Here is a 24693-nt window from a genome sequence, read left to right as displayed (position 1 = left end):
TTTTTACAGACCATTATAAAGAGTTTGGGGGTTTAGGGGCTGGGGACATGAAGAAAATTACTACTGAAAACGTATATCCACACAAAATTATTGCATATAATATAAAACAACTGTGGCAGGATGTATGTGCACATTCACATTTCTTAACTGAGACTTAAACCTGCATTCTGCCTTTGTCTAGTTATTACCCACTGAGCAACCACTAATATCAAGGGATTCTAAGTTTGACTAAAGCCCAGTAGGCGTATTTCTAAGGTGCTCATCTGCCTGTGATGCAGGAAAATCCTGTTTAACACTGATGACTTCAGAGATCAGAGATCACTCCTATTCTCTATACTGGAGGGGGGAGCATCAGACACCACCCACCTATATCTAGTTGGCTTTTCCATAATATCCTTGGCAACATGACAGAGTTTAAAAAGAAGAGAAAAAAACCTATTTTATTCAGGGAAATGTTTTGCCAACAATAATTCCAATAAACCATGTCAATCCACAAATGTCATCACTTCACCCAAATCACTTTCTTTTTCTTCCACTTTCTGCTTTTTTTTTGTTTTTATTTAGGTTCTCTAGACTTAAGTTACTTAAATATTCTCAAATTTTTTCTTAATATCAGATTACAAGATTAATTATACATTTATATCCATATAAATATGAAGCACTGCTGTTTCAGAATCCATTCATTTTAATTTCAAATACAATTTTAATTAACCTTAAACTCAACTTTTTCTTCTAAAAATGTTTTCAAAAAAAAAATCAGATAAGTTAAATTGTTCTACAAATTTTAAACTTCTAGATTGAACTCAAACTACATTATCTAACTGGAGATTTCCTATTCACTCTAGGAAAAAAAACCCAAATCAGAATAATCAAGGTCTCCAACTTAATCACACTACAAAATTGTTCACAAGACTACACACTGAGTGAGCATGAGCTAAAATGAGATCACAAAGTCACTCGTAGTAACCAGGTCCCTATGTAAGGAAGTGTGCTTTCACCACAGAACAGCTAAATACTAACAAAAGAAACCTTTGAGTCAAATACCACTGGTACCCGGGGTCTTGTGTCTGTATAATGCCTACACATTCATTTCTTTCTTTGCCTATAGAAAAAAAAGAAAGTCTGTTTGTTTTTCTGATTCAGTCAGCCTTTTTAGCTCTTTGAATCTAAGGAGTGCCCTATGAAAAGAAGAGCATCTTATCAGTGTGCTCCAGACCAGCAGGCTATCTCCCATCCACACACAAAACCTACAGCCCCTTACAGTAAAAGGCCTCGCCCTCGCCCTTTTTCCCTCATTTCACAGCTAACACCCCGCAGTGCCCTGACAACAAATAAATGAATACACAGGGCCCTACAGTTCCTTACATAATTAACCATCTTTTCAGGTAGCCTGAGGTGGGCGGGAAGGGGAGGGAGGAGGGGAGGCTTTGTAGTAAATTGGTTTCATTTATGAAGTTTATGCAAGTGTGGCCAAAGTAGACATTTATTCTAATTAAGTCACGTTAATATACTTTTTATGTGTGTTCTAAACTTTTATTTTGAAAGTTTTAGCCAGTATCCAAAACTTATATTTATGGATACATCAATCTCCATTCCACAGTTATTAAACCAAGCAAAAGTTTTATTGATTTCCATCAGTTTTGCTTTCATGAGTCCTTTTCTAAAGTGAAAGCTAATAAGGGAGGAATTCAACAAAACCGGTACTTTAAAACTGGAAAAAGTCCTTGTTTTTATCAAAATTAGACTTGATTTTCAAATTCTCTCAAAGTCTAAAAGGATATACTAATTTGAGGGGAAAAAAATGGACTAAAAGAAATCAATAATCCCTTGAAAGCTTGCAGTAAAGTTAGCAGGCATTTTTGCCATTAGTTATGATGTATCTACTATTAATGGATCTAAAGTACACTTCCAAGGATGTGATTCTTTTGTATCATTATTGGGATAATAACTTAATTGATTTGCCTCAGTCGCTAAGGTTAAGACACAAGAGGCTTATTGTTGAGGAAAAATAGCTGCTCAGTGTTTTTGTTTTTCAACAAGCATCCTGCCACAGATTTTTAATCAGTTTAACCTTTTATAAACAAAGAACTGCATATTAGGAAAATAATAAAGTTAACATTTGATTGTTGCTCCTGCCTTTCTGAAAGATTTTGTCACGATATGCCTCCAACAATCATTAAAAAAAAGAATTGGAGAAAACAAAACCACACACACACACACACACATACATACATAAAAAGGCAACCACCCATGATGAGGTCGCAACTCTTTTCTTCCGTTCTGCAGTCCTTCTTTTCCCTCCCGCAACAAGATTTTGATCTAACCACTCAATTGCCTTTGGAGGTCAAATCTCTTTTTAAAAAGTAGGAAACTATATTAAAATAGGAAAACGCATGTGTATGACTCAGTCCTCTCCAAAGTATCTCTTCAATCAAAATGTCACAGGATTTCCCTCTGCTACTGAAGAACTGAAAACCGAAGAAATCGAGACCTAAGTTCCCCTTTTCTGGCGTCCCCTTCACCGCCACCCCCCCAAAATAATAATCTCCCCAGCTTTCTTCGTGAGAAATTAAAAAATGCAAAGTTTGAGTTGCAGACTTCCAAGGAAGGCGACCATCTGACTCTATCAGAACACTCACAAACACACACACACACACAGACACACACAGACGCAGACACACACACACACACGCACACAAACGCGCGAGAAAACTTGTTGCAAGGCTCAGCAAACCCCAACCTGGCCCAGCCTGGCCTGGCTTCGCCTGGCCTCCCCTCCCCTCGCTCGCTACCCCTCCTCTTCCTTTTCCTCCTCCTCCTCCCGGTACACCCCACCCTGCCCAGCTCGTTCCCGGGGCGGCGGGGGAGGGGGCGCCGGAGCAGAGGGGGGTGAGCTTGCACCCCGCCGCCCAGGTCAAGCCGCTGAAGTGGCCCGTCCCGGCGGCCGCCCCGACTCCTTCACAAACAAGGTCGCCGCGCCGGCCCCCCGCGCCCTTCCATTAGCTCGGCTGCTCCCCGGCTCCCGAAGCCGCCCCTTCTGCAAGAACTCGGTCCCGGCCCCCCCCCGCACTCGCTGCTCCCCACCCCTCCTCTCCGGCAGCCCGCGCCGCCCGCCTCTTACCTGCTTCCGAAAGGGGGTTCGGCCGGGGCCGCTGCCCCCCGGGTTCCCGCTGCTATTGGGGAAAATCATTGCCCGAAGCCTCGGAGGGGAGCCTGTGGCGGGGTGCGCGGATGGGGGAGGGGGCAACTTTGGCAGCCACTAGTTCGGAGGCCGGTCCCGGGGAGACTCCCTCTCTCTGGGCTGCAGGCGCCGGGGCCGGGCTGGGCCGGCTGGGCTGGGCTGGGCCGGCTGGGCTGGGCCGGCTGGGCTGGGCTGGCTTCGCCTGGGCTGGGGCCGCTGCTGCCGCCGCCGCCGCCGCCGCTGCTGCTGCTGCGGGCGCCGCGGTGCTGACTTCTCCTGTCCCCTCCTCCTCTTCCAGCACCTCCTCCTCCTCCTCCTCCTCCTGAACTCGGCTAAAAGTCAGGGGAAATGCCCCGTCCCCTCCCCCTGCGGCTCCGCTGCCTCCAGCGGCCTCTTCCTCCTGTTGAGCTCCGGGAGCGGCGCTGGGCGGGAGAGGAGGCTGGAGAGGCTGGGGAGGCGGCAGCCGCCCTGCCTGCCATGGAAGGGAGTCAGCTCATTGATCAGACGGCGGGGGAGACTTTCCAGGCGGCGGCAGCAGCGCCGCCACCGGTCCCACCTACCGCGGCCTCAACCACCGCCCAGAGAGGGCGCCGAGAGCGGGGAGGGCCGGCGGGAGTGGGTGGGGCGGGAGCCCAGTGCCTCCTCCAGGCAGCTCCGGCCCCGCCGCCGCGCCGCGCCGGGCCCGGCGGGCTCCGTGCCCACCGGCTCCGAGGGATCCCGCTCCCCGTGCTCCGGCGCGGCCGGGGTTCTGGGACCAGAGAGGGCTGCCGGCGGCCCCTGCCCCTGCGCAATGGTTGGGTCTGGCTCCCCGCATACCGAACATTCCTAGGTGCAGCCGGCCCCCCTGCTTTCCCCCTCCTTAAGCGCCAGTGGTGGCAGCACTGCGCCCCTGCTCCAAACCCCTGGCGGATCAGGTCACCGAGGCACCCCGGCAGGAAATCGAACTTCATGCCCCCCTCCCTTCCCCAAAAATGACTTTGACTTTGATAAGTAAAGTTACCGGTACCTAAGCTTACACAGCACATCTGCAAACCCACTTTTAATCTGCACGACTGCCCACCCCTCCAGAAAACAAACAGCTACAACATTAAAGTCAAATACACTTTTTTTAAGTACCTCGTGTTTTGTATACCCAAGGACTCGATTCAGGCTTACTCAAATGCCTCCCTAACAAAAGGACTCACTATAGATTTTCTAGAGAAAAATAACAACAAAAAAACTACTCCAACTAATTCAGTCTTATTTCTTTGTGATTACCTGATCCCCCCCCCTCCTCCACCCTCTCTGGACAAACAGTGTAATCCTTCTTTATTAGGATCAACAGAGGCAGAAACTGGTGTTTTAAAGGTAGATACTCACAGGAACAAGACTTAAACAGTTTTATTTTCTACTTTCTGGTTGGAAATCATAAATAGAATTTCTGACACTATCTTTCTGGTGGCACTTATTTTATTTTCATACAATAAAAGTCAGAAAGGGTCTTAGAAGCATCTAGATGATCAACCTTTGCTTGAATACTTCAGATAACCAAACTCACTTCAGCATTCCTTTATTTGATAGACTTGCACATAGTAGGTACTTAAATACTTTTCTATTAATTAAAGTTCATCCTTGGATTCTTGCCCTCACTGAAAAAAAGCTACTATTAATAGTAGTATTATTGCCAATAATAATAATGTTCCAAGTTGTCTAAGAAACGAGGACACTGGAATCTTCATTACTGGCAGAGAAAACAAGATGCTCTCTGTGTTAGTTTTCTAGCAAAACCATTACCTCTAATTCTTGCTCCAGTAATGACAAACTGTAAATTATTCACCCAGCACACAGCAGGCTTCACTCATTAGAAGCCATCAAATACTCCTCACAATCTTCTTCCGTAAATTGGTGAAATTTAATAAATTTTTATTTACCTGTTTGAAAATATGTAAAGAATAGTACACATTAGAAGTCCCCCCCATTTTTGTATATAAAAAAACAAACAAAAATACTAGATCTTCGAATTCAGAGAAAAACTCTGAGCTTCAAAATGGATATTCAGTAAGTAGATACAATAGTTGATACCTATTTTAATCTATTTATATCATCCTTTGTTAAGAGGCTTCCCATTGTCCTCACAATTACTTCTGTCCCATCTAACACATTAAATTAACCTGTCTCTCACTATTTCTTTTTTTCCTGAGACCCTCAAATGCATGTTGCTAAACCAAAGTATGGAAAAACATGTTTTGTTAATGCTGTATGGGTTAAAGTCCTGTCCTGATACTCTACTGAGAACATCCTGCCCACAAACCCCTGGAGTTCAGACCTGTGGACTATCAGCAGAAGTGCCCTGGACAACCTCAGCTGTCATGGCCTGACTCTCAGGAAACCACAAGCTAAACCACGAAAAAGCAGCTTCATGGATTGACTTTTTTTTTTTTGTGGAACTGTTTTAGGGTCACAGTTCTCTCTGTGGATTCTGTGAAGTTCCAGTATCATTGTCTTTGACCAGATTGTTGTAATAATATAATAAAAGGAAATTTAAAATGTTAATCAAAGGTTAAAATATCTACAGAATAAAAAGAATTTCAAAAGAAATACTTTTTATAATAAAAAGTAATTTAAAAGTCAGGGAGAATCAGATTTGCAAACTCCATCATAAAAGCGGATCACGAAAAAAGACATGAGAGTGATTATCTTTTTTTTAAGAAACACTGTTTGGAAGTCAAAAACACTTTCAAATATATCACTTTGAGTACAAGTAGGGGTCACAAAGAGAAGAAAAAATGGTCTTCACTCTCCAAGAATTTATAATCTCATTAAAAAAATACAAAATAAATACAAATGGGAAAATACAATAAAACAGGAAAAGCAAAAGCATGAAAACACAAACCTTAAGCATGTTTACTTTTTCTTTTGTTTTCTTTCCTTTTTTTTTTTTTTTTTTTTTTTGGTAAAATACACAGAGCAAGCCCATATCTAGGCTTGGAGCCTGGAAGAACAACATTCAAATTCAGCCTCTTCTGTTGCTATTCTATATCCAAGGTAAAGCCATTTAAAAGTTATGTACCTTGAGTAATTCAAAATCTTATCTATTAAGTAAAAGTAAGGGTTTTTGTTGGAGAATTCGAATTTCTGTGCCTAGAACTCCTAATGCTGAAGTCAATACTGACAGAGAACAATGACATGTGCTCTACCAATGAATAATTAGTGTGGGTCAGAAAAGTCAGGAAATAAACCCTTTACTTAGAAGGGGCACTTGATCCTAAGTCTTAAAGGATAGTGATTGGGAATGGAAAAGGTAGAACAACAGGAGCAAAGGCTTGGAGTCTGGAATGAGCAAGATATATTCAAAGGCCTAATAGAAGTAGGACTATACACACACACACACACACACACACACACACACACACACACACACACACCCCTAATTTTAACTACTTACAAGCATTATATACAAGTCAAAATGAGCAAATTATTACCAAAACAAAGTCAGGTGAGTTTGAGGCTTGCTTCAAAGCTTTGTACAGATGGCAAGTCTTGGTTAATATTTTAAAGGAAATGGGGCAGCTAGGTGGCGCAGTAGATAGAGCACAGGTCCTGGAGTCAGGAGGACCTAAGTTTAAATGCAGTCTCAGATACATAATAATTACCTAGCTGTATGAGCTTGGGCAAGTCACTTAACCCCATTACCTTAAATAAAAAAAAATTTTAGAAATATTTTAAAGGAAGAGGGAGATAGTGATGGAGAGATAGTGGAAGTATATTCTAAATGATACAGTGAAGATTTGTAGAGTTAAGGCATTAAATTATGTAAATGATATCAAGTTAGGGTTGATTAGCTATGTCAACGAATAAGAGACTATGTATGAAGAGAAAATTAAACCTATAAATGAAATCACATATGCAAAAAATATAATAAAGTCCAACTATAAAAACAACATATTCTAGAGATTACAGTAGTAGTAAGATCAATGGATTTGGGACAGCAGATCTTTGTTTCAATCCTAGCTTTACTACTCACTATCTCTGATGATTTAAGATTTGATCCAAGGGCAGTTTCTTAACAATGACAGGTTTCTAAAATCGGTACTGTCTCTCTTGGAAGATCTTCCATTCATTAGCGGAGAAGCAAATGTGGGACAGGTTATTCAGATATGGGTTGAACTCCATGACCTCTGAGGTCTCTTTCCACTTTGAGATTCTGTGATATTTTTCTTTCCTTTGGATCTCAAATGAAGTTTCTTCAACTTTCCATTAAAATAGATAACCACTAAAGTCCCTTGTGCCTCTAGAACCTAAGATCCTAGGAACTACACAAATAATAATCTCTGGTAGCTATAATTTAATAGTCTTAAAGCTAATTTCAGTAAATAGAGCAGAAGAGTTTAAAACAATGAATTACATTATTACTTAATTGAAGAGAGGTAAGTTTGAGGTTCACTACTTGGGAATTTGGAAAGAATGAAAGAAAAATTTATTGAGGACCTACTGTGCCTGGCACTGTGTTCAGTGCTTTACAAATATAGTCTTATTTAATCCTCACAATAACCCTGAGATATTGCCTACTTTATGTTATTATCACCATTTTACCGTTGAGGAAATAGGAGACAGATGAAGTGACTTGCCCAAAGTAACCATCTGAATTTTTCCTGACTCCAGGGCTAACATTTTAATCACTAGGCCACCCAAATTGCTCAAGGATCCAGATGTGATGAATTTGGGCGTTTATTAAAATTTTGTCAAAAAATGAGCCCCAGAAAGCTAACATCTAAGTGTAGGAAGGGACTACAGCCTTTTTCATCTAGTCCAAACCAGATAAGAACAAAAATGGATAATGATGTTCCCTACAAAAATTTTTGACAAGCTTTCCTTTAAAGAACCCAAGTGGGGAGTAACATATATATATAACACATTACTTCCCAAAGCAGTTATTATTGGAATTCTTCTACTTTTGAATACTTCTGATTACTTAATTAGAGAAATCTAAGTAAAAGCAGTAAACTTTGAAGTTCCAATCTCAACTAAATCTGTCAATAATTATTCATTGAGTTATCTACTATTTACCCAAGATAACTAGACCTGAGGTAAGGAAGATGATAAAATAGAAGTATAAAGCTGATCATTGATTCATGGAGCAATAATCTAGTAGGGGGAACAACTTTACAGCAATTAGAGGACAATTAAGTAATAAACTCTATGATATTGACTATAAAATGCAATGGGACTCCAAAAATCACGTCGGTGTAACTCCAAGTTATTCATGGAAAACTTTATGGAAGCAACTTCAATCTGGACATTTGAGCAGAATATGATATGGAAAATGGAGATAATGATCTTTGTAGAGAGGTGCCAGACTAGAGATACAGAATGAATGCAACTCAATCTCCAGGCTGCATGCCTTTTTTCACAATCATTTTCCTTATGCCAGGAAAATCCTCTCCCTGCTCACCTTTAAAAATTCCATCTTCTGCAAATAGTTTTTTCCCCCCCCCCTAGTTTCTCTTTAGGCTAGTGCTCTCCATTTGAGACTACCCCTAATATTCACTTTGTGTAACTCATATTTATAAGATCGTTTTCATATTGGCATCCCTACTCCTTAAGAGTGGGACTGAGTTGTTTGTTTTTTTAAATCTTTCAGCACAATCCCTGAAACACAGTCAATTTAGGGATTGTTGGTTGACTGATTGACATTCGTTTTCTGAAATAGTCAATGTGAATTTATTTTAGTACTTATTTTCACAATGGAGGACTCTTACATTTTTATGCAGGGAGAGAACTGGGTGGGTAATGATAATGATTCAAATAAAAGAATAAATTAAAGAACATCAATAAAACATTAAAGAAATATACAGAGGAAAATAGAAGGAAATTCTGAAGGGAGCATGGTTAAGAATGCAGTTGTGTTACTAATATGATAAATGAATATAACTTTAAAGATTGCATCTAATGGAAATTACCAATTTCATATATAATATTCTCTTTGCTTTTCTTTGTATATTGAAATATTCTCATTTCTCAAATTCACAAAGGTGCAAAAAAGGAACAAAAAAACAGAGATAGACTACATGAGTTCCAGCCATAGGAATAGCATTTACAAGATCATAGTATATTTAGAGGACAAAGAAAAGATTGGCTTGAGAGAAGTCTATGACCTCATGTTAAGAATAAGTGGACAATAAAGTTAGAGTAGGTGGGTGGGGTTCAATTATGGAGAGCTAAATTTAACAAAGGAATCAGTCCTGGGGAATAAACTATGAGAGAAGGGTTTGGGGAAATAAGATGACTCCCTCTTCTATAGGCACACTCATCATCATTGACTTGTATTTATCAAAATGAGTACACGTATATAATATACAAACAATATTCTTCATCTGCTGTCTCTGTATTCTCACAGTCTGTCTCCCTGCTGGAATGTACACCTGCTTATCCATACCTTAGAATCCTTAGTTTCCTTCAAGTTTCAGCTTCAGTCCCACATGCTATAGGAATCTTTCCTTTTCTCTCCATATTCTAGTGCTCCCCTCCTCGAATTCCCTCATATTTACATAGGCTTCTTTGTAGATGAAAATGATTCTGGTTTTTAAAAATCATACCAAGAGAGCACAAAATCTAGTAGGTTCTACTCTTCTGGAAAAATCTGCTAATTCTGATCCTAAGGAGAAACTGAAATTAATGATGTCAGTGAGCCTATCTTAAAAGTATAGAAAAAGTAATCAACAGTAGTTTGGCATGAGAAATGGAGAAAAAAATGTTTAAAGACCATAAATGCTGTGTAGTTCCTTTGCTTCCTCAGTGATGGAATACCAAAAAAGGTGAAGATAATGTGAAGAATTATATGGTTTTCGGACCATCTATAAATATGAGCTCTCTTTCAAATAATGCAATGACAAATGATTGAAAAAAATTAACCACTCATTATTGATATTCTCCCTATGAAAAAAACTGAAGATAAAAAAAGAAGTTGTGGATAATTAAAGATATAATTCACTATTCTCCAAAGGAATAAGAAAAAATTCATAAATGATATGATCATTCCCCCCAAATATCTACTTTATAAAATAGTTATGGAAATGATTAATAAACATATTGATGATTTTTTTACAGGCTAATGGAAAAGAGTACATACAAACTAACATATACAAAGCAAAGCAAAAACAATATAAGAGGGAAGACAGTGGAATTAAGAGGGGTTGCTGAAGGTTTCCAGTTTTAAAAGAGAGGATTTTAGATGAGAGTTAAAAGTAAAGGAAGTCAGTAGGTGGAGTTGAGGTGGGAGAGAATTTCAAGAATGGGGTCAGTCAGAAGAAAAAAAAAAAGTCTGACAACTTGAATATCGTTCATGGAACAATAAAATATCTATACCTGTAGAGTGTATTGGGAAGTAAGTTATAAGGACTAGAAAGGAAGAAGAGGGATAGGTTATGAAGGATTTTAAATGGACTTTTTAATTTAAAAAAAAAAATTCTTCCTTTGATTTTACTTATTCACTCCTGAATTCTAACTATGTGGAAGTCAGAATCTTGTGATTCTGTTAAGATAAGCAGATGGTAATAGGACAAACAAATATCTCTTATAAAAGTATGAATGTTTCAGGTTGGGAATCTCTTCCTAGGCATCTAATCCCTTTTTATGGGGATGGATAAAAGGAACTTTTGTCATTCTTAGAGAAGAATCACTTTTCAAGGTAGTTGAGAAAAAAGAGGGCAGGATCATTTTCTATAAATTAATGCTATGATTGGGAGAGATATGGGTCTGAAGTCCTGAGATTTTAACTTAAATGCATTTTCCCCCTTTACAAAAGTGGGGGATGGAGGGAGAATTAACATACAGAGTTCAGCTATAGTTTATGGGTTATAGAGACTTCTGTTGGTCAATTAAACAACCAATTTCCATTGATAAATTTGGTTATTTGCAAAAGCATATTTTAAATTTAGAGCACCAATTATCTGAGTAACTTATTTGTAAGTAACTATCTCATTTTATATACAGAAGTTAGTAAAACTTAGTCAATTGAATTCTTTAGCATGAATAGTATTCTACAAATTAAATTTATTTGTTTTCAGTTTTTATAATTAAAGCATTCTGTCTTCCTCACAAAAAGTCCTTAATCTTAATTTATTAAAAGTCTGATAAATTTACAATATTTTACCAATCTAGAAAAATGGAAGCATTAGAAATTAGGCTGAAAGTTCATTTAAAATTGACTTCCATAGAAATCAAATGTCATATGTCACGTTGGTGTGACGATTATTTTGTCACTTGCAAGGTACTTGCTATACATAGAATAGCATGAACAGAGGGGAAGCTAGGTGGGGCAGTGAATAGAGTCAGGAGGACTTGAGTTCAAATGGAGTCAGATACTTATTAATTACCTAGCTGTGTGACCTTGGACAAATCACTTAACCACACTGCCTTGCAGAAACCAAAGAAAAAAGGAAAAGAAAAGATAGCAAGAACAGACTTCTGTTGAAAAAGTAGACAAAGGTAAGTATTGGGGTAACTCAAGCAAAAATTGCTTCCAAATTTCAGAGAGACCCAGGAGATTCTTTTCCCCCTAAATGACCTGGAATGTTACCTCAATTTATTTGGCTGTGGTAACCTAGCTCTTGAGCTGCTAATCTCCATACTTATGTCCTACAAATAAGCCTATGGAAGAGCATACATTTTCAGAATGTTTAAAGATTAATGTCAAATATCTGAAACTATTCCATGAGTTATGATAATTCCACATTAAGAAAGGAAGGGCTTAATAGGTAACTTTTGAATTAATATTATATAAAAGGATGAAAACAAAGCAATTATCCATAATACATGGAATAATGGAAGGAAAAGCAAAGTTAAGAGTTAATTTGAGGATAATATTAGATAGCCTCACAATATTGCACAGTGTACATTAACAGATTTGACTAGATGCACTGGACAAAGAATATAGCTAGCAATAACTATCTCCAATGATAAAACCAGGGAGAAGATAGAAAGAAAGAATATACCAAGTTAAGTGAATAAACAATGTGACTGAAAAGGGAACAAAGCATCTTGCCATATTCTCTATATCAAGGAAGAAGAAATATATTTTTAGAAAATATAAGATCTTAAGGACAAACAATTATTCAAAGCTAAGAAGAAAAAGAAAATGCCAAAAATTGGTTTAACTATGCTCCAAAAGAATAATATGAAATTGACATTATTTGCCCTGAATTTAGAAGAGGTCGAGGCATGAATTAATCATATCTCTAAAATGTATGATGAGAATGCTAAATAACTGTCACTCAGCTCCATTAACAAATTGATATAAAGATAAAGAGAAAATGGGATTAATTTAAATTTTACCTTAGTTAGATGCTAAAAACTTTTCATAGCATAATCAAGAATGTTAGAATGGGCTAGTCATGGGTAGAATGGGGGAGTTTGAGGGATTTCTGGCCTTAGAAAGTTTTAAGAATTATACAATACTCCTGACATGTGGTAAATTCATCACAGACCTTTGGAAAATTGATGCTCACCCAAACAGAAGAGGGAGAAACAGGAAGTTCTGATAATTATCATGAATTAACATCAGCAATTCTTGGTTCTGAACCTTAGATAAGAACTTTCTCTAATTCTATGGGATCACCCCCTCAAGTTTGTCACCCATTGAGAGGACCCTTCTCAGTGTACTCACACGCTGCAACCTAATCCTGGACCACATGATGAATGTGCTGTACTACCCACCATTAAATTAAAAAGCAATCAAAAATGTATGTATAATAATTAATCAAAATTGTTTGCATTTATATAATGCTTTAACATTTGCAAAGTGTTCATATCAAACCCTGTAAGTTCAGGGAAGTCTATCTAGAAGAAGTATGGTACTGATAACTTTTGGAGACATTCTCCAGCTTCAAATTTTTAATGACTTAAAGACCTTAAAATAAAATTCAATACCAATTCAAAATTTTCCAGCGATGGTACAGCAGCACATGGAATTCCTATGGAGATTGCCTTGGGGTACTATAAGGCCTCTAACAGGAAGTGGGTATACTTATAAAGTATAAAGAGCTTTGCTTTCCTCCCCGTTCAATAAATGGAAAACACTTGGCATTGCATAAGAAAAATATTTTTAAAAAAGATAAATCTATAGACATACTGTTTTTACATCACATTCATGGATAAAATATTCCTCTCTCATTCCTATATCATGCTCTGGAACTTAATCCTCCCACGTAACCAGACGAACACAAGGAATAATAATACACAATCACCACATATGATAATGTATACATCACCTCTCCTCCTCCACTGAAAAAGAACAAACTGTAAATTAAGTTTCTAATCCACACTTAAGTCTCAAGGACAGTGAACTTTCTAGCGAAGCAAAGACATAGGCAAACTTCATGAGAATGAATAGCTCCAGAGTAAACTCCTTTAGGCAGACATTATCTTTAATTTTAAGAGTTTTAAAGAGGATTCTTTTTGAGGGGAGTGGTAAGTGCTTAATAAAGTTTAGTAAAATGAATTGAAAGGTTCTGAATTTAACTTCAATTAAGCTTAAAGGGAGAGCATTCAACAGAGAAAAAGCAAGTATTGAATAAACGCCCAATCTCAAACTTCACTGAAATTAGCAGTGGAGTGCTGGGCAAGTCATTTAATCTCTTAATTCCATTTCCTCATCTATAAAATGGGAACATTGTTAATTATATCTTCTACCTCACCATATTTTTATGAAGGAAATGTTTTACAAAGGTCACAATGCTATATAAATGTGATTTTGATTAAATAGTTCTATTGCCTGAATGAGAAGGGATCATAAGTGGACTAGAAGTAAATGTTCTTCCAACTGTTGGTTTTTGGTGCCCCTATCAAGGAGATTGGACTATATGATCCAAATATCATTCTCTTTCATAAGTATTCCAGTCAATATCTTTTTCTTTTCCTTCATTGCTTTGAGCATTTTCTTCTAGGCTGAATTAGATGAAATAATTTTCTCTTATCTGTATGAAATCATAAAAAAGCCTCCTGTTATCCATTGTGGTATATATACTGCAAAGGGAAGGATAGCATCCAAATAAAACATCAGTTCTACTTTCATAGGACATATATATTTTAAATTCTTAAATTAAGCTTTTGAAATGTACAGTTTTTCCTGAGAACACAAAACTGAAGATCTGATACAAGTAAATGGTTCCCATGGCAGTACTTCTCAAAGGAAGTCTGACAATGGGTCTCATGAGTTTTAATGAAAAGTTTTACCACAATTTCATATGGGCATCTATCAAAAACAGACCTAAAGCTCCTAAGCTGTCTTTTTTGCTATTCTCTACTCCCATTCTTCCACCCATATTTTTAATCTATTGCTAAATATTTAAAAAATAGGAAAATTCATTTGCGTAATGAAGAAATTCAAAATAAGTTTTGGGGGAGAGGGAGAAAATGAAATAAAATATGGAAATATTTAAGACAATTCTTTCCCCCTCCTCTTATCAATGACATTTTAAGGTTTGTTTGTTTCAATCTTAATTTCAAAAAATTAGGCTTGGCACTGAACACTATTATTTGTTAGAAAATTTTTAGGCTTCCACAAAATTGACCACAATATTCAGAGTCATTTCAGCTTCTTTTTACAGAGTCCTGATGATTCATGTCAAATGCAACCTTCAACTAGCCTCAGACTTCTTTGAGAAGACAGATAACTATACTGTCTTTCTACAAAGAACCTAAATATTCTTTGAGGTCTACTAGAGATGAAAATTGATGAACAAATTGCTCAGGAGGTGGGGGTGAGGAAAGACTTATATCTAAGTTTCACTCTGGCTTTTGAAACTGCTACCAAATTACATAATGAATCAATCTATTTAAACTATCGGATATTATGACCCAGTTTTTGGATTAAAAAAGGAAATTATTCTTATTAGTGATGCTGAAATGAATAAATGGTATTATAAATGTGAAAAGTGATTTATGAGTTCTTGATGTAGTTCTTGTTTACTCAAAGATTGGATATTATTTAAATTTGCTCCTTCCCCATAAAAAAGATGCCTTTAGGTCATTTTACAGCTCTGAGGTGCCTACACCAAAGTGTAGGCTGGCCAACAATTATAGATTGTGAAATTCAAACTTCAAAATTTGGCTCCTGATCTAAGGTTAGTTTGTAAAGAAGGCTAAATTAAAGTTTGGGGATTTCCTATGAAGTACAGTCTATCCTTACTCTTATAACTTATTACTACAGATGACTAAGATTTGACTTGGAAATAATTTTGTGTGACATACTATCATACATACTAGCAATAAAATTTCAAATTAAATGAAAGTCCTATTCAAGGGGAAACCAGTAATTATTTGCATAAAATAAAAATAATCTTGATTTTTATTTGGGGGCACATATTTACAATTTATTAAGGAACAATGATACTGAAAAAAATAACTTTTTATAAGAAAACAAGTTTTGAGGACTAAAATTCTGGTTTCTTTAATTCAGAACCACTCAAGACAATTAAAAATTTAGATTCCCTAATGTTTCTACCATAGACTATGGCAGTTATGAGCTCTGTATTTCAAGGATCTATTTAAGAAAACTTGAATACTCATGTAACCTATTATTAACATGTTATTAAGAAATAACTGATAAAGAGAAGTATATATAGAATGGTTTTACACACACACACACACACATTTGTGCTTAATGGTAGCCATCTCTAGGTTGGGGGCGGGGTGTGAAGAGGAAGGGAAGAAAAAAGGAACAAAAGAGTTGTGTGATAACTTTATTATATAGTTAAAAGGAATAGCAAGCTATATGTAATAGACTTCCATTTTTATGTACAATTATCTTTTTTCTCCCTAGGCTACCATGTTACAGCAATGCTTGAATTATCTCTTAAGTTTAGAACAAAATAAATTTTTAAAAAAATAGTGAAACAATTCAGACCTAGGGGATAGATATCTGGCCTTTAATTTGAGATGATCTGGGCAGTTAGGTGGCACAATGGATAAAGCATCCATTGCCTTAAATAGATAAAATTAAAAAAAAAAGAAATTGGGATGATCTGGGTTCAAATTCCAGTGGTTGTATGTGAGTAACTGGTTTCTAGTATCTGTATCCTGCTTTCTGTAAGGCAATGGGGTTAAGTGACTTGTTCAAGGTCACTTCTAGGTAATTATTAAGTTCATGAGGTCAGATTTGAACTCAAGTGCTCCTGATTCCAGGGCTGGTGCTCTATCCACTGTATCACCTAGTTATCCCCTAGGAAAGTTTTTAAAGTTTATAAGCTTCAGAGAATGTACTGACCTGTATTATTTAAATGGGATTTCCTCTTCTGGGAATTCTGTGTATCAAAGAAATTACAGGTCTAATCCCTATCTCCTCCCTTAATACAAATTCACCATCTAAAGTTTTTGATGACTAACAAATTCCCAACATGAGCTTTAAGCCTTTTATAAAAAAATAATATGCTCTCTATTTCTCAATTAACATCTAAAATGTTTAAATTTACATCCAAGCACTTGGTACTCTGGCATGTGTGGACCTGATTGTCAGCTGGGTTTCTGACACTAAAGCAACTTGTACTCTCTGAGGAATTGAAAAGGAAAAACACCAGTGCTCATAAAATTTCATCTAGGTGTCTAGATGATTAATTACAGAAAAGGCAGGTAAGGCCTATTAGTAATCTTTTAATATCACTTTTAATATCACTTAACTGCTAGTACAATGAATGCCATATATATATATATATTTGGAATCCCAAATACTTTCATATTGAATGAACATTTTTAAATGAATTACTATTTCCCTCCATTTCTCCCAACGAATTAGAGGCTTAAGTCTGTTACATAGTTAGTTCAACATTGATAATTAATCCATTAGGATCTATAATATTAGTATTAATCAAAATGGATAGAGTGGTGATATTTAAGTAGTTTTAATAATGAAGCACAAGAATGTAAGTTCCTTGAGGGTTAGGGTCAATCTCATTTTTGTATTTATGTCCTGGCATCCAGCACACTTCTTGGCCCACAGTAAATATTTAATAAGTACTTACTGAACTGAAAGCATGAGAACTTCACTTCTAAATGAATAATATCTACCTGCTTCTCTGTGACTCCATTCCTATTCTTCTTATGTCTATCCACTAACATCTTCATGTCTGGACAGACTAACTGAATGAAAGAAAGAAGAATAAGTGTCCGACCTCAGATACTTTTTGCAAGGCAATACAGTTAAGTTACTTTCCCAGAGTCATATAGCTGATAAGTATCAAATATCTGAGCTTGGATTTGAACTCATGTCTTCTTGACTTCAGAGCCTGTACTCTAAACACTGTGCCCTTTCGCTGCATGCCCTCCCCTCCTCCCCAAGCATTTTCAAACTCTCAATTTCTCACAAACCGAATGCAATGTCTCAATACCATTGACATTAAATATAAACTCTCATGCATTACTTTCAGCATTTTTCATTGTTTCCTCTTCCACTAAGTGCAATAATATGCATCCTGCAAGAACTTTGCAAATATTTCCTGATTGGAATTAAATGGAAATTTTTCCTAAACTCTGTCCATCTCTATGTAATTCTATGGTAATAAGAATAAAAAAGAGATTTCAGGGATCCCCAATAAGCATTTCACTGAGGAGTATTTTATCTTAACATTTTGGCATGCATTTTGTGTGTGCATGTGTTTATGTGCATTCCTTAAAGTCGTTTCAGAAAATCCTTTCTTTTTATTTACTTTGTATATGAAATCACAAGAGTAATTATGATAGCACAGCATAAAAGACATGTTTCTTCTTGGTAAACTGGAATCTAAGATCTTTTTCCACAAATAATGGAATGAAGTTCTTTCAAGTGTAGTTTGTAGATGCTATTCAGTTACCCAAGAATTTGTCTGGCATAGTAAAGAGCTGACTTTAGTCAGAAGTACTGGGGTTTTTTAAGTCTGTCTTCTGACACGTACTAGCTGTATGACCATGGGCAAATCAATTAAACACTCAGTTTCTGAGGAAACATTTAAATACAAATTACAGTCCAGTTACTTATGGGGGGAGGGGAGGGAAGCTATGTATATACTGGCAGTTCCTTATACCCTTACACTCATAGATTTGCATCAAAATTTTAATTATCCATACAGGAGGTTAAAAAAAATCAAAAATGTCAAATTCTGGATTACATTTGAGAGGAAGCAGAGGTAGAGTAAGCAAGTAAAAGTCAGAGACAATTCCAAGTGTTTTTTCCAACTTCCTCTCAGGATCATACATAAACTTTAAGGATCTGTGTTTTCTTTGTGGTTATTCCCTATACCAAATAGATTGAAATCATCCTATGCCTTATTCTATTATCTTTGTAAGATACTGTTAAAATATTCATCACCTAGTTGTCAACACTCTGGAAATGAGTCTCACCAAATTCCTCAAGGCTGGTGTTCAGACAACATGTCCATAATCCATGTTAGGTCCACACTAGATAATTTCCACCTTAATAAGAGCTGACATTCCAATGTCATAGTCTTTAAGACCCAGCTTCATATATATTCCATGATAAGGCATTAGAATCATATACTGTAGAATATTACACCTAAAAGGGATCTTAGAGATTATGTAGTGATATCCCCAATTTTGCTAATAAACAATCTAAGGCTCTGAGATAGGAAATAAGATGCTATTTCTAGTGAATAGGGAAAAAAAAAAAATATATATATATATATATATATATATACACATATATCTTTGAGCTTAATCTAACTAATGTTATCAATTCTGTCATTAAAGAATTTTGATACATATACAAAAGGTCACATTTTATGACATTTGTGAGATTCAGTTTTATATGAAAGAAACTTTGTTCATAGATGCAAGAATTGAAAGGCTATTTTTGGATAAGCAGCTTTATTTTTATGTTATTAAATACTCTGCTGTATGGGTTACAAGTCATGGGATGCTATAGTCTCCAAAGAATTAGGAATGTACATTACACAGAAGGTAATGGAGAGGAGGATGGCAGGTAGGAACAAACTATACCATAAATAAAGAAATTCTTAGAAGAACCAGAGCAAGGTATCTCATCAAAGAATGGTTTTTTTTTATGAAAGGAACTTATAAAACTGAAAAGAATAAAAGTTACCAAGCCTGAACTCTATCATCTTATACTTTAGATGAAGAAACTTGAGTTGCCAAGAGATTGTCAAAACTCATACGGCTACTTAGTAATAGGTCTGGGATGAACACCTAGATCTCCAGAGTTTCTATCCAGGTTCCTTCTAGGATTTCTTGATCAATTTTTACAGAATGGAGACTCATGTCAATATGGTAAATCTTATGGATCTCTTCTCAGAATAATGCTTTTAGCTATATAGAATTACAAAAGATTACAAAAGATATAGATATCATTTTATAAAAGCCAAGTTCATGGGTTTCAGGTTAAGAACCCCTGTTGTGAGAGATGATCTAAGGTGATTTGGGAGTTACTTCTATCTAGACAGTGAGACAGGGAGGGAAATTGGCCACACTGTTCATGAATGCATTGTTATGTTCATGCTAAGTATATTATTTTCAAATTGCTAAAACTTGATGATTGTTTCCCTTATCATGACAAAAGCATTTATTAAATGAAAATAATAGTTAGCTAAGTTATGATTCTCTACATTTTAATCTTTTACAAAAATGATGTTTTTTGGTGTATTAAAGTTTCAATATTTGAAAGAAAACATTCTTAGAAGTATGATCATAGATGCTTGGTGGCACAGTATACAGTGTGAGATTCTAAAGCGATGAACACTCAATTTCATGAGTTCAAATCTGGTTCAGACATTTAGTAGCTATATGATTCTGGACACATCACATAACTTTCTTTGCCTCAGTTTCCTTATGTTTAAAATGAACTGGAGAAGGAAATGGCAAACTATTCCAGTATCTCTGCCAAGAAAATCCTAAATGGGGTCATGAAGAGTCAGCCATGGCTGAAATTACTGAACAACAATTTTAAAACTCTTTCCAGGATTTTTGTTCTTTAATTTATAATACTTTTGAATGTTTAAAAATCAACTGGAAATTGGTTTTTACTGAAACTAAATATTACAACTTTGCCACTATTGAGCTAATATATTTAATTCCTTATCTGGAAGACTTGTGGATCACAGAAATGAATTTCTCTGCAACCAAATCTACAAATGCAATGATCTTAATTAACAATAAAAAATTGTATAGCTACCAATCAGAATTTTTTTATTTGGAGAAAGTGTGACTTGCAAAGAAAGAGAAAGATGTGTTTCACATATAAAAAGCTTCTTCTCCTGAGATAGGAAAGGGTTAGAAAAAAAGTGTGGAAGGGAGAAAGAGTTTTTCCATGGGAAATTAGTTAGCTTCAATGTATTTACTGTACCTTATCAAAATAAGCTTTCTGATATCATATCAATTTTATATGATTTCTTTTCTGGACATAGGCCAGGACCTTGGGTGGCAATAAATAGTCTATGCCAACCCACCTTGGAGTAAGGGATTTACCCATCTATATCTTAAATATCCCTGAAAAAAAGTGGGATCAGGTATTCCAGCTCACAAAAGTTGTTTGTATTATCTCATGTTACATGAAGGTGCATCAAATCTCCCTTGGTGGTCTGTTCTGTCAGTAATGCAATGTGGTATGACCTGCCCCTCAAACAAAATAACATAGTTATTTCAAACTATTGATTGGAATGTGGCCCAAAATGCCAGATGCATCTTAAATACACAGTTGTCTGTTTCCATGTTCATGTGCTATGATTTAAACTATATTAGTTACTGGAATCGAAGAAGTCATTATTTATTTTAAATATCTGATGTATTAATCTCCTTAATGTAAATTAGCAACTATAATAATGTTTGTCCTTCATTTTTGAAGACGACCTAATTACACTTAATAATTTCCCTAGCTGTATGACCTTGGGCAAGTCACTTAAACCCATTACCTTGCCAAAAAAAGAAGAGGGAGCTGAGTTAGATCAGAGGTTCCTAAAATTAGCAACTAAAACGTAAACTCACAATGGTTTGATGAACTGATGAAAACATAACATTTCATGATGCAAGTTATGCATAATTCACTGAAAAATTGCATACAATAAATACTTAATGAATGTTTTAGGGGTTGATATGGATTGAAATTTTTCACTTCAGATGGGAGACATTGTTATCATTTTAATAAAAGGGACAACGTTTTGGAAAATATTTTCACAAATATAGGTGCTAATCTTAGTCAAGGTAAGAAATGACAATAAAGTTGACAACTTTAGAAGGTTCCTTCTTTCTTTCCTTCCTTCGTTTCTTCCTTTTTTTCTCCCTTTCTCCCTTCCTTTTTCCTTTCTCATTCTTTCTGTCTCCCTTCCTCTGTCTCTCTGTCTCTTCCTCTCATTCCTTATTGGATTTGAGATTTGTCTGGTCTTTTTTTGAATCATGAATAAAGAACACATCTACTATTTGGAAAATAAAATAGAGGAAAAATAAGCAAAGAAACTACTTTAAATTATTTTAACCAAATGTAATTATTTTAACCAAAAATGTAAAACAGGAATAAAATGATTTTTTTTATGGAGAAGAAGGATACACTAAAAATTCCTGGCTACACTTCAAAGGAATTATTAAGGACAAAAACATTGTTTGATGGTAGTCTCTTTTCATAACTGATTAAGATGCTAAAGTTTATACTTACTAAGTTCTCCAATATGTTTATTTAAAATGCACATTGCTTCTTGTATAGATAACAATGAATATGACTATAAAAAGAGAGATCACTCTATTTCCTAAGAATTTTCAATAGACCTTGATAATCTTTTGGCCATATCTCTTCTTAGGAACTCTTCCAAGGAAGTTCTTACGCTCTGTCCAACTATTTAGATGTATAACAATTCATTTGTTCAAATTCATCTAATAAATGAGATTAAACTTGATGGCCTAAGGAAACTTCCAATGCTGAATCAATGATGTGACACATAATAATTTTATTTACTATGCAACTATATTAATACTCCATAAGAATAAGAACTTAGAACTTGTTAACGATACTTCAGTTTCAAAATGGAATTTATTTTGTGGTATGCAGCCCTATAGATTTATTTCTGGCTGATCCTTAAATAGCTTCCATTTATTTTTATTTTTTAAAAAAAGGCAGTCATTCAAGAGCCTTTTGTAAACATTAGAAGGGCTATCTCAGCTAGTCCAACCATCTAATAGATGAAGAAACTGAGGGCCCGGGAAGTTTAATAACTTGCTCAAGGTTCCATGGGGAACCAGTGGCAGAATTCAAACACAAGCCCTGACTTTATAACCAGTATACTAGTTTAGAACCACTGTGCCACGTTGCCTCATCTGATCTAGAGAAATAGCTAGCTATCAAAGGGGACTCCTGAACTCAAGGAATTTACATATGAATGACACCCCACCCCCACCCCAAGGTGGCAAAGTACAGTAGATGTGGCATGAACCTATAAAAACTTGTGAGAAATTCCTAAAACTACATAAAAAGGTTGATTTAATTATTTTATAGTGTGTGTTATGTGTGTATATATATATATATATGATCACTTTTAAAATTGATTACGGAAGGATATTAAGTCATAATAATCACAATGAAGTCTTGAAACAAAAATCCTCTTCTTCAAATGTATAAGCAAAGTGTGGTTATTTATTACATTTTTTCCCTAAGCATAGAGTGAACATAAAAAAGCACATATTTAGATCATTTGTTCTTTTGTGTCTAAAATTTCAGTACTAGAATATTAGATTATATGCTTTTTATACAAAGAACTAAATTGCTTATAAGGGCAAAATTTATACAAAGTGAATGTGGTCTTTTCTAGAGAACTATCAAACTGAAACTACATTGTTCAAATTTATAGTAGGAAAAGCTTTCTGGAGGAAAAGAAATCCCATATGAAAGGGATATAGGTTGAACAGTATAACAAAAATATAGTTCCAGGACATTCATTAAATTCAGCACATTTTCAAGTCTTCCTCCACCTCATCACTCTAACTAGTATAGGTGGAGAGAAGCATGTGCAATTGAAAAAGAAAACATAATGATATTTGCACATGAATATGGTTTAGCATTTTGAGGGTAGAGTATATAGTTACTATTTAATTATCTCCTTATTCAAAGTAACTGAATCTTAATGTGAAATAGCTATTCAAAGAGAAGGAAATCTGAGAATCAAAGGTCTAAAAGCGTCACGATTTTTTTTTTGCAAGAGTTAAGTGACCGAGGGTGAATTTGAACTCAGGTCCTCCTGACTCCAGTACTGGTGCTCTATCCACAGCACCACCTAGCTGCCCCCAAAGGTCATGATTATTTACCTTCTGAGAAAACTATTAGCTTTCAACAAGAATGTTAGGAAAATTTCAGGAATGGGAAATAGGAGAGAACTATGGCAAGTTGAGTTTCTGGGCACTCAGGATTATGCAATACAGAAGCTAGGCTTTTTCAAAGAAACATGTTACTGGCCATCCCCCCCTTGCAACAGCTTGCAACATACAATTTGAGTTAAATGAAGATTACTTCCCTTTGTTGTCATTTTGCTCATTACCTCAGCACTATAAAAATGAAATTTGAGCAGCATCTCCTTCCTGCCTCTGAGAACAAGCTGTCTTCCATGTCTGGAATGCACTCCCTCCTCCTTTCCACCTCTTGAATTTCCTACATTTTTTTCCCCAATGTTCAGTTCCAGTGCCAGCTCCTATCTTAAGCATTTCCTGATGCTCCAGCTGCTAGTGTCTCTCTTGCTCCCTATACCTTAAAATTACATTATATTACTCTCTATATATCTTGTATTTACTTATATGGGTAGGCTGTATATTATTTTATCCACTGGAATCTAAGTTTCTTGAGGGCAAGGACTATTACGTTTTTGTCTTCTTACCTCCAAGCACCTAGAACAGTCAGGCAGGTAATGCGAGCTTAATTTATATATGCTGAATAGCTGATGAGTGTATTTACAGTTTCACTGAAATAGAAGGTTTCCATATCTATCTTATTTCTGTCAAACATGCATAAAATTAAAACTTAATATGCATAACAACTTTTATTTAACATTTCCATAATGTATTATTCTGAAAATGTACAATGTCATTTATCCAAGCTTTTGAGACAAAATATTTTCACTAAAATAATCCTTATTTATAATAAAGCAATTATTGAAAGTATTTACATGTTAAGCATATCATATGTAAAGAAGAGTATGGAAAATTTTAAAATTTTACTTGCAAACAAAAACAATAAAGAAAAAGTTGTCTCCTTTCTGAGATTCCAAGTGAATTTTTGAGGTGATGGAATTAAGAATTGTGTTAAATTTTAGACATAAGTACTTCCTCCCCAGATTTGTACTGCTACTACTCCCTGTGACTTTTAAACAACCTGGGGTCACAGTGTCCTCTCTTTAATTAGTATCTCACTGCTGGAGGGAGGGGAGCATGTCAAGAGGAAAAGAATGCAAGAAGACATTAGAAACAAAGGTCTTCAAGGCAACTTAATGATTTGGTCAAAGAATGGGAAAAATGTCTAGTTCTTTGTTACAGAGGTAGAGTTAGAGTTAGGTTTGAACTGT

At 35.9% G+C, this 24693-nt stretch overlaps 1 protein-coding gene across 4 annotated transcripts in view; it reads right to left on the bottom strand.

Moving 5' to 3' along the window:
* RBMS1 (RNA binding motif single stranded interacting protein 1) overlaps window positions 1-24693 on the bottom strand; it is a 257733-nt gene that overhangs the window by 175916 nt on the left and 57124 nt on the right. The window contains exon 1 of one of the 4 annotated variants that reach the window (XM_074215868.1): window positions 3122-3402. The exons of the other annotated variants lie outside the window; for them this stretch is intronic. Within the exon in view, the coding sequence (XP_074071969.1) occupies window positions 3122-3190 (69 nt within the window). The 5' untranslated portion in view covers window positions 3191-3402. Of the gene's footprint in view, window positions 1-3121; window positions 3403-24693 lie in introns of those variants that run through there. 4 annotated transcript variants of the gene reach the window in all.

This window comes from Macrotis lagotis, chromosome 1, assembly GCF_037893015.1.
Source record: "Macrotis lagotis isolate mMagLag1 chromosome 1, bilby.v1.9.chrom.fasta, whole genome shotgun sequence".
In the NCBI taxonomy this organism is placed as follows: Eukaryota; Metazoa; Chordata; class Mammalia; order Peramelemorphia; family Peramelidae; genus Macrotis; species Macrotis lagotis.
The sequence above is the reverse complement of the archived record's forward strand: the minus strand, read 5'-3'. Positions and strand labels throughout refer to the sequence as shown.